General features: G+C 32.5%; 1 protein-coding gene and 1 long non-coding RNA gene across 4 annotated transcripts; both read right to left on the bottom strand.

The window, feature by feature from the left end:
• Positions 1 to 2249: 2249 nt before the first annotated feature.
• LOC116145813 lies at positions 2250 to 9286 on the bottom strand. 3 transcript variants are annotated; one of them, XR_004130431.1, is made up of 6 exons: positions 9077 to 9286; positions 8577 to 8633; positions 6518 to 6579; positions 3536 to 3607; positions 3406 to 3452; positions 2250 to 2312 (listed from the first exon to the last, which is right to left on the bottom strand). It is a non-coding gene; the product is annotated as an uncharacterized LOC116145813 (long non-coding RNA). The 3 variants fall into 3 exon arrangements; XR_004130430.1 differs by lacking the exon at positions 2250 to 2312 and adding an exon at positions 3098 to 3158; XR_004130429.1 differs by lacking the exon at positions 2250 to 2312 and having other exon boundaries at positions 3342 to 3452.
• A 1699-nt stretch (positions 9287 to 10985) lies between these two features.
• Positions 10986 to 11315, bottom strand: LOC116145805. The gene has a single exon (XM_031431245.1). The coding sequence runs from the start codon at positions 11313 to 11315 to the stop codon at positions 10986 to 10988; it is 330 nt and encodes a 109-aa protein (XP_031287105.1).
• Positions 11316 to 11326: the final 11 nt, after the last annotated feature.

Genomic DNA, 11326 nt, shown 5'->3' with positions numbered 1-11326 from the left:
CAAATGCCAGGAAATGATGGTTAATTAATTATAAAACTAAAACAGAAGATAAATTTAAAATTAAATTAAAATACTTGTAATAATCTAAAATAACAACGATTATCTAAAGCTTAAGAGACAAATCAAGTCCTCATCAATGATAACCTGACTATCATTATTTAGTAATAACAAATAGTTTCCCTTGCATAGTTACCTTTTATGAGAGAGGCTTTTTTTTTCCTTTCCATAATGCTTGAACCCCCACAAAGTTGTAAATCAAAGAAAGCAAGTCCTAAGAATAACAATCAAATATATACTTTTAACAAAAAAAAAAAAATTATCTAAAGCTTGAGAGATAAATCAGTTTTGATGAATGATCGTCCTTATGATCACTTTGTAATGGACTCTCTCCCTTCGAGAGTCACCACTAGTGGGAGGTTTATTCGCCGCAATGCTTGAACCCTTTTGAGCCTGCATCAAACCCTGCTGCCTGCGATTTTTCGTATCTAGCCTTGAATTCATCAGACTTGTCCTTGCCAAATCGTCCCGGAGTGGGACCCATGGAAAAACCGCCGCCGCTGGCCTTCGAATCCTCGGAGACTGCACACACCCCCAGAGATGATCTATTATAGGATCCATAAAGAGGAACTTGATGGTTTAAAGTTAAAAAGGATAATAAGAGAAATGATGATGATGCCCTAAAGCACCCATGTCCATCTCCTTACGTCGTTTCGCTATTGCACCGCTCTTGTTTATGTGCATTTTGATGTCCCCCCAAGGCCTGTGATGTGGAAAGTTTTTGTTGCAAAAGTTGCACGAGAAGCCTCTTTGTTTTGTTTGCTTTTTGTTACGTATGGTTGATAACAACTCGTTGGCTTGAAATGAAGACCCAACGCTAAAGAGTTTTAGTTCGACTTCAGATCCACTAATTGAATCATCTTTAGCATTAGCCTTTTGATAAACAAAAGATCAAATCTGATTTGGGTTGGTTTGGTTCAGGTGATCTTTTTCATGAGAAGAAGCTGAGTTGATGGAGATCTCTGAAGGGGATGGTTTCTTAGAAATTAGGGTTGCCATGGCATCAAGATTTGAGTTTGGAAGAGGTACATGAAAGAGATTTATTTATTGAGTATTGGATTTTCAATTATGGAAGGAAATTATGAAATCACAACTCACAAAGGTTTTCAAATTTAAAACGTAAAAATTAATGTAAGACATCATCACAGGGATTGTACTTGAGTATTAATGATTAGAAGATTGCATATTTCCAATTGGAAAGCAAATAATAAAGACATTGATCTCGACCCCCATGCAGTCTATTCAAATTACAAGTCTGGCCTTTTGAGATTTTACAAATAATAAAAATCTTCTTATTGTTAGTTAGCGTTAAAAATTTATGACGTCATGGGTTAGTGAATATATACTTAATTAACCCTTTATCCTTTATTTAACACCAAAAAATTTAGGGTAGGGAGATTTCTTATTTCTCTGATTACAAGGAGATTTTTGTTACTTAATTATCCCGCAGGGGATTTTTTTATTAAACCTTTTTCAATTGTTGAGTTTGATAGTTTTGCAACCAACCAGAAAATAATATTGCTTTAATGGGAAAATTTAGATTCGATTGTTAACTTTCGATATAAATATGAATTCGAAAAGGTATGTGAAAGAGATCCATGTTGTACTTGACTATTCTATTTTCATTATGGAAGGAAATCATGTTGCGTGATTATATATTTAAAATTAATGGTAAATTATACAAGTGTTGAGTAATAAAATGCTGTTCATCTCAATTATTCCGAATATATCATGATTTAATATGGTTATTACAAAATGAATAGTCAACATTCTAGAATTATTACCAAATCCATAATCGAAATCTAGAAAGAACTTGATTTCTACACATGCACAATACATTGTATCTCAAACTCCTATTAATGATTTAATCGAGGGTCTAAATCTGCAACGGTTATCTTTATTATGATAAAATATGATATGCTAAATCAAAAGGTTAAGAAAAATATTTAAATTTTCCTTTGTTTCACTGCCAGTTACCAAAATTGACTGAAAAAGGATAAAGTTAAACAATTTTTCATTATAGTAGAAATACTATTGTTGGAAATTTACAGAATTTCACAATGGTGTGTGATAACAGTGATACGTATATTATGACACATCCTTAAGACAGAAACTAGGTATTGTTCATGAGTCAAAGTTAAAATTAATACCTAATTATCCTTGTTGTTTTTAATGAATCCTTCCACCCCAGAGTCTAGCATCCTCTCCCACCATCACAACCATCATACTCACCAACACCAGAACTACCACAAGCACTATCATGAATGAATCAATAAAATTCATATCAAACAACGAAGAACTCCTTTGCCCCACCACATCACACTACTCTTTCTGTAATAAATGATAAAATTGCTAGTATTCTATTACAATACTGATTAATTAAAGTTTTTTAATTACTTACTGATCAAATATCCAAGGTTTTGAATAAACAATTATTTATATAAAGTTTTTCATTTAGGGAGACAGGTCTTCAGTTGTGTTGTTGGTTTCATTTGAGAGTGAGAGCCTCAATATCATGAAGGTGCTAAATTTGCGCAAACATATTGTTCGTTTTATGGGGGCCGCCAATAATTTCCCTTATACTCGCACTATGGGGGCCTGCTTAATCGCCTAACCCATTGATGTGCTTACATACGCATTGAATCCCCATATGTGGAATATTACGTATGTAATATAATGCGGAATTTAATTACTTACCTCCAGCCTTATGTTCAAGTTTATAGAAAGCTAAACATGAATGATTTGTGAATGAGTGTTTAAAAGATGTCTTATAGCCTATGCCTCTAGAACCTTTTTTTGTATTTTTTGTGACTCTTTAATGAAAAGATGATATCTTTATATATGGTTAGGCTAAAGACCAATTAACTTCCATCAACTGCCTTTAATCTCCTATAATATCAAAGAGACAATTAATAACTCCGTTAAACCACTTAAACTACTATAATTGTGACATGTGGTCATATCAAGTCTTACATCATATCACTCACCTTTATTTGTGGGGCTTTGCGTTCCCATTGATGAATAATATGAAAATAAAATTGCATCATAGCTAATAGCTTAAGCTTTTAGTCCGATGGTAAATGTTTGATCCTAACATACACCTATGCATTGAACATGAGAGTGTCATTATTATATATTTACTGTGATACTGGTAGTAAATTATTTCACAAATCAATTAAGGACGTGCTACCTTAATCCTTAGTGAGTAGTGTAACTAATGTATGTAAGTTATTCTTTTTGATAAGATGGAGGGTAATATTATTGTAATATATGATTAATGTTGCGCTAGTTGAAAGAGTAACATCTATGTGCAATGAGAATATTATTTCATAGATATAGAATTCATACCTCCTAAAGGAGTAAACCTGGCAATGGTGGTATTGCTGGCATAGTCACTGCGATGCTCAATTCAAGAAGTCGGTCAAAAGTAGAATAAATATTAAGTCTCAATCAAGTGTATCGGTTTAATTATACAAACCTTCAACATGCGTGTTCCTTTCGTAATGAGTTTTTAGAGAGAGAGAATGACATGCCACCCACCCATAGTTTGCTGTAAAACAATTTGGCATTTAAAAGGTTTGAAAAATGATTGTAATGTCTCACTAGACAAGTATTCACTAAGTATCTAGAGAGAATCCAAAGAATTGCTAGTTTAACAAAAAAAAAATGTTCGTTTAAAATTTTTACCTTAATCCAGTTTAACATACTATTATACAATGACTATTTCTCACATATATAAATCCACATTAAATTCTTCAATGAGACAGTGTGTGCAATCCTCTCGCCAGCTTGACGTCTCCAACCACTATAATCTAATACTGCAAAATAGGGAAGCAAACAAGTGTAGCTATAAATGCTCGTAAGTAAACCAATCTAACTATGATCTTACTTCACTATCCCTGTTTTCGTTGTACTGCTTCAAATTCTCTTGTTTTCTCTCTTTTATTCTCAGGCGTACTACTTACACATCTTCCATTTTTCTCAAATCTTTCTAAATCTTTCTAGGCTGTGCCATTCTTTATTATTTTATTTCTCTTCTCTGCTAGATTATAACTTTCTGTTTCTTTCTCTACTCAACAAATCGCTAATTTCCTTGCTATTCTGTTGTCTAATTTCTATTCTTTTCTAGCATGTATCTAATTTCTGTTCTTTTCTTGCATATCTCTAATTTCTTTTCTATTCTCGCAGGCTTCTATTTTCTTTTCTTCTCGTTTTCGTGGGCTTCTATTTTCTTTCTTCTCTATTTTCATGGTTTCTATTTCTTTTTCTTCTCTATTCCTATGGGTTTTTATTTTCTTTTCTTGGCTAGTCAGACATGCAATAATAAATAAACTGTTTAATCTATGCATAAATGCATGAGATGCAATGCACATAAAATGTCTGATGCAAATGCAAATGATCATGTTTGCATTCTTCTAAAAATTCTTTTCTAATTCTTCTGATTTTTTCTGTGGGTTCTATTTCTTATTCTATTTTTCTTTCTTTATGAAATTCTTTCTGTTTTCTATTTCTTATTCTATTTTTCTTTCTATCTGAAATTCTTTCTGTATTCTATTCTAGTTTGCTTATCAAACTAGGTTGAGGCATAGATTTCGAACCCTGGCCATGTGAGCGTATTCTAAAATTTTTTCTAGGTACAATCCTCATCCACATGCACTTCTAGCGGACTATACAATTCTATTTTCTATTTTGAGGCTGCTCACTGATGGTACCGTGCATGTGGGAAACTTCTGCATCTCTATCACCACTAGCTAACGCAACGAATGGTCACAAGTTCCCCATCGCAACAGCCCTATGAAAACATGCTTTATAAATCTGCAAAATAACTAGCTAGATATTTCTAGTAATTATAAAATTTATGAAATATATGCTATGTTATGTCATGCATTTATATGTTGTCTATGCATGATCCCAAAATACGTGTCTGACTCTGGCATGTATTCTATTAATTCTAAGGCTTTTATTTCTATACTTTTCGGAAATGCCCAAAGTTCTATTCTATTAACACGCTTAAATTAAACATTTTCTATTTTATTCTTTATTTCTGAATTCTATACATCGTTGTGTATGTACGCGATTATATAATTTCTACATAATTCTGTAATTCTTGAACTCTATCATCCTATGTAAAATTTACACGTACACAAGTACATTAACTCTCACAAATTCTACTCTCTAATATTTTCTAATGTAACACACATGTCTTGTACAACTTTCTAAATACAAATATGCCATAAATTTTTATTCTCTTAACATGACCATCAACATTGTTATACATGTCATTCTTTCTTCTTTTCTTTTGGCTACATTTTATACATTAATCTATATTGTCATATTAATCCTTGTAAATCCAATCTAACATATGGCACAACATATATCCTTTGGCTAAATTCTAATTTCTTAACTAAACTTTTGGCCAATACAACATATTATCAAGATCTTCTAGCACAATTCTATAGCTTGTAATATATAATAAGACATGAAAACTATACTCATACCAATTAATTTCTAAAATGGTCATGCATTTAATACATAAACTAAACTTTTATTTCTTTGATGTTTCTTTAATATTTATACTTGGGAAAACTTTTCTATTCTTTATACAATATAATCACTTATTACATATTATTTATAACTAATCTCAAAACAAGAAATAACAATATACTCATTTGGCCAAGCCATTCTTTGAATGATCTTTCTAATTTTAAGCATACAAACTTGACAATTTATGGTGGCATATTACAATATTATAATATAATCATCCATCTTTTACTATTATCAATACTACACTATTGCAACAATTTAATATGCAATTCTTGCTATCATTTTTCTGAAGTCATAAGTTTCAAAACTCATAATTCAATGACTAAATACAATATGCCATTCAAACTAATGCTAAAAGTTCAAGCAACTTGAACCATGCACTAAAAGCCATTCCTTTCATTGAACTAACATAACCAAGTGTTATTCTAAATTTTGGCATAACAAAATGTATCTTGAATACTGAAACTTACACTTGGTTAAGCCTAACATAACCGTTCAACTCCAATTCTTTCCTTTTTCAAACAATTTCTTCAACAAGATTTAACAAACCCATGCATGCATTTTTCTTTAAATTTTCATCAAACAATTCACATACACATGCAAATACTTGGTTGGTCACACTTCCACATCTCTCCAAATCCACCAAATTAGAGCAAAAACTCACCAAACTTAACTTCAATTCTAGCCGGATTCAACACTTCCAAATTCCAACAGCAACACTTCAAAATTTCATCCAAAGTTCAACCTAAACATCACATCTACATAACTACTCATCTTGGCTGAACTTCTACACATTATTCTCCATCAAACAAGCATCTAAACAGCCAATACTTCTTATCATACATCATATTTAAACACTCAAGAATCAACTTACACATATACTACTCAAATTAAAGCATAGATTGGGTTTACTTACCTTGAATTTGCACAACACTAATGATTCAACCTTCCTTTGCTAAAATTCTTTTCCTCTTGGACCTAAATCATGTAAAAACATAAGAATTCAAAACTTTAAAACTTAAATACACACTTTTGTGCTAGAATCTTACCTTTGGATGCTTTAAGATTGAAAACCTACAAAAATTTAAGCTAAACCCTATGAATCTCTTTGAAATTTGATGAAGAAGCTTAAGAGAAAATGAATGAGAGGTGGCGTGCCCAAGGGTGAGAATGGCTAGGGTTTTGTCAATTGAAGCCTTATAACTAATAATATATACATATGTTTTTTTCAATTGAAACCTTATATATATATTCTCATTTTGCCCTTACACTTTGTAAGAAATTTCATCCATGTCTTTTAGTCATTTACCTAATTACCCTCATTTGCATTATCTTCTTCACATTAATTTGCTTCCTTACACTCACCACTTTTTCATCTAGTTGCGAGTAAAAAGACAATTTTACCCTTATTCTTTAATTTCTTTCTATTACTTTACAAACACGTATTTTTCTTAGCATCACATCACATGTATTGTCCATAACCTTTCTACCACTTATTCTCATGGCTAGCACACTTAATACATTATATTTATCATACTCACTTTTCATTTGAACACGTGATTCTATATGAAATGACCATTTTGCTCCTATCAAAACTTTTATGGAATTCCACTATAAAACTAGTTAAATATATTCACTATATCCATAGAATAATCCCTACCATATTTCTGAATGTGGGTATTACAATGACAAACAACCACTTTCCGTCAAGTTCTATTAGGATTTCCATCTGTTAAAGGACAACAATGCTAAAGAAGACTGGAATGCCCTTGGAAGTTTGGTATTATAGTTTTTTTATTAGTTTATGGCAAGTCAACTCAATCAATTACGTAAATACCCACATCATTTACATTAAATTACTTGTATGCCATCATGTTGTTGTAGGTTAGTGAAATGACCAATTTGTCCTTGTGAGTTTGTAAAAGATACTGTTATTTGGTCTTTAAAAAAAAATATATATATATATATCTTAGACTTTGGATTTAAATCACTTATTTGAATTTAGACCAATAAAACGTTGAATTATTATTTTATATGAAATAATTAATTTATATATTAATTAATAATTAATTCAAATATTAAAGAATAAAAAATAAAAAACCCCAATAAACTCATGTTCTTTGAAAACAATCATGTATATAAACATGTTGTAAATATCTTCATTATTTCATATAATCTGATACACATAAATTACTAGTTGTTCTGATACTAAAAATTGATTTTGAAAACATTTAATATGCAACAAACAATCATACTTTGATAAAATCACGTTTCTATAAACACATCTTTATATGTCTAAACCATCTCTCATAAACCATGTTGAAATCTCTCACCATAACTGGTACCCGAGGGAACTACCTCAATACTTGGTAGGCGTACCACACACAGGCAAAGTTGGGAAAATCTCTTAATACTTGGCAAGATCTATCATTGTGCGGGCAGAGTCACCAAAAATCTCTCATGCCTAACGGGATTCACATCGCTTAGGCAGAGCACTGAAATCTCTCAATACGTTATGCATAGAGCCTTAACCTGAATCTGTATCTTAATCTCACAATACTAAAAAAAATCTATCATCGTACGGACAGAGCCATAAACAATAATTGGGGGATGGATACTTTGCAAGGTGGGAAAACCACTACTATCTCATACATACTGTCAAACCATCTTTCTCATAAACATATACTTTTCATAAACAATTTCATATTTTTCAAAGAGCATATAACAATTTCATAACATCTCGGGTAATGTAAGGATGTAAATGCAAGTTCTCAAAACTAACAATTCAACTCATTTTCATATCTTTTCAAACTATTCGCTCAAAATCATCGAAAACACATTCTTTCTCATGTAAATCAACATTTGATTTCAATAAATGCCAATATTTATAAAGGACTAGTACCAACATATTTAGGGCAAGTAAAACAAAAAAACATTTCATAAGAAAAGCTAGGGTTTAGATTTTTCCTACTCACCACTTTTGAAGCTCAGCTTTTAAGTCGAAGGATTCAAAATCCTGCCTCCGAATTAAACTAGACATCAATGGAATCATCTAATTTAAATCATTAAATTTGGATAATATCAATAACTCATTTACTAAAAATACATGTTCTTTAGAAAACGAAAATTCCAGAATTTACAGAGAGACGTCAAATCCAAAAAAATCCAATACTTCGAATTCTTGAGTGAAATAAATATTTGACACTCCCTCAAGAAGTCTAAAACAAAATATCCAGATTTGAGCTTCACTGGAAACCCAAGTTTAGATAAATGTTTCAGAAATTCAGTGGTGGTCGTATTTTTAACAAATTTGGTTTAAGAACAACATATATGCTCACCCACCTAATATTGCAATCAGCCTTCAAATTTCAGTTTGTTTTCATGCATTTATACCAATCATAGACAAAACAACCCAAAGAATTCTTCAAACAATTGAATCATAAATCATCAAAGGGAAATATTAAGGTTTACTCACCTCCCATTTGCTTAATCTCTTCACTCTTTTCAAGCAGCGGAATTTGCTCACCGACAATCTCCTTTCAGCCACCACCATCACTACTCTCGGCTCTTTTCTCTTTCTACTCGGTTTCGTCCTTTCTCTCCTCTCTTTCCTTCTTCTTCTTCCTTTTTTTTTCTTATTTCTTCCTCTCTTTTCTTTTTCTTTCCAGAATTCTTTCTTCTTTCTTTTCTTCGCTTTTTATTTTCTTCTCCCCGTTATTTTCTTCTTCTCGATCCTTACTCTTTTAATCGATTACTGTTCATGAAAATATCTAAACTACTATCGGACAGTTCTTTTGGCCCTTTAAATTTTATAGATCTCATAATACCCCCTAACGCCTCAGCATTTTCATTACAATTCGACCCCTATATTTGTTATTTATTAATCCCCCATGCTTTATATATTTTCACTTAGGACCCCGATTTAATATTTATAAAATGACAATCGCACCCCTTTTTTTCCCTCAAACATGGAACGCCCGTTCCTATGTGGATGTCCGTTCCTCTCCCCAGATATGTCGTTTCAGGCATGAACGGCACCGTTCCATCAAGCCGTTCACTCTTCCAGAATTTCAGAGATTTTTAGGAAATCTGGACGCCCTTTCTGCCTTGAGGACTCCCGTTCCAATTGGAGGAATGCCCATTCCTCATACCAAGCAAACCGTTCGTATATATGCCCATTCCAATTCATGGAAAATTTCAAGCGAAGATTGAAAGTAATGGATGTGTTTTGGTGGTTCGGAAGCAGAAGCATTCTCAGGCTTTTTGAAATTTTAATGTCTTATTTTTTTAGAAGCGCGTACTTCCACGCATTACTTTTCGTCAAAAGTTTGCCTTATATACAGGGTCACAACCGCAAGAGTGGCTGTCCTTATATACAGGATGAAAACCAATGCCAGAACGGCGCAGCTGATTTATTTAAAAAAAAGAAAAAAAAAAAAAACTAGTTTGTGTTGCAATAGATCCAAGCGGCGGTGCAAAGAACGATGCCGAGACTGCGTCGTATCTCACAACTATACCGACACCATTCGCGCCGTGATAAATTCAATAAAGAACGGTAATGAATTGCATCATTTAACGTCTTGTTCTGTGTGGAAATTTCTGAAATCCTAAATCCCCAAGGACAAATCAAGTCGTCCTATAGATTAATCGTTTCAGTTCACTTTTGACATCCTCATTCCCAAGAGAATGGTGAATCACAAGTTTATGAAATGCTTATCTTGATAAAAATTAAAAAAGTCGGAATAAAAGAAGAGAATATTTATTATATATAGGTACTAGCAATCAAATAATCATTATGGAATTTTTCAGCTCAAAAGAAATGATTTTCAGGCCAACCTTTCCATTTTCAGTCTAATTGGTTTTTGTATCTTAATGATTTTTCTGATAAAATAGGACTTGTATCAACCACCGGGCCATGCAGTTGATGAAAACGCAATAGGATCAGTCATTCAATAGATGATAGGTGTTTGTGTTCTCTCTTGTATGGAGTCGTTTGAACTCGATATTCTCCCAAGAGCTTATGAGAGGGCACAGTACGTATATAAACATAACAAGCATTAATTACATGAAATAAAACTTTTTATCCCAACTTATTAAACAGTTTTTCATCTCTAAAAAAAATTGTTCTTTCATAATTATTATGATAACATAATTTATGTGATGGGAGAATTTTATACCTTCATATTCAGTTGATGTTTTGATTTGTTAGCAAGTGATTATGCATGAACTTCAAGTGTCGTTATGTTATCCGAGAACAATTCTGATATTACCTGCATTCATTCTTAGAAAAATACATTACATAAAAAAGTTTAAGAAACAAAAAAAAAAAAAAAAAAAAAAAAAAAAAAAAGATAAGACTCTAAATTCCCTTAAGACCAATCTAATCACCAACAAAATAAAATTTCTAACTGGCGTGAACCCTCAGTTGTGTCCAAACCCAAATGGGAAATTGGATCATATTTAGGATCACCAACATTCATGGAAGCTGATCCGTAGTCCGGAACCATGTACGAGGAGCTTCCCAGTGAACCCATAATCTCCAAACAGAACATCAGCAACGCCCTGACCTTCAGTGCCCGGCAGCCATGCTGCAACAAAGCGTCTATTTGGTGCATCCAGGGCTCAATTGTTACAGGTCGCCCTGATACCACCACAACAACACACCTAACTGAAGCACACACCTTTGTCAGTGTGTAAGGCCCTGGCTCTGCCATTGTCAGGTTCG

Source organism: Pistacia vera, unplaced genomic scaffold, assembly GCF_008641045.1.
Source record: "Pistacia vera cultivar Batoury unplaced genomic scaffold, PisVer_v2 Contig467, whole genome shotgun sequence".
Lineage (NCBI taxonomy): Eukaryota > Viridiplantae > Streptophyta > Magnoliopsida > Sapindales > Anacardiaceae > Pistacia > Pistacia vera.
The sequence above is the reverse complement of the archived record's forward strand: the minus strand, read 5'-3'. Positions and strand labels throughout refer to the sequence as shown.

Excerpts from the sequence above, each read along its gene's own strand:
- LOC116145805 (XM_031431245.1), bottom strand. The coding sequence starts at position 11,315 with ATGGCAGAGCCAGGGCCTTACACACTGACAAAGGTGTGTGCTTCAGTT.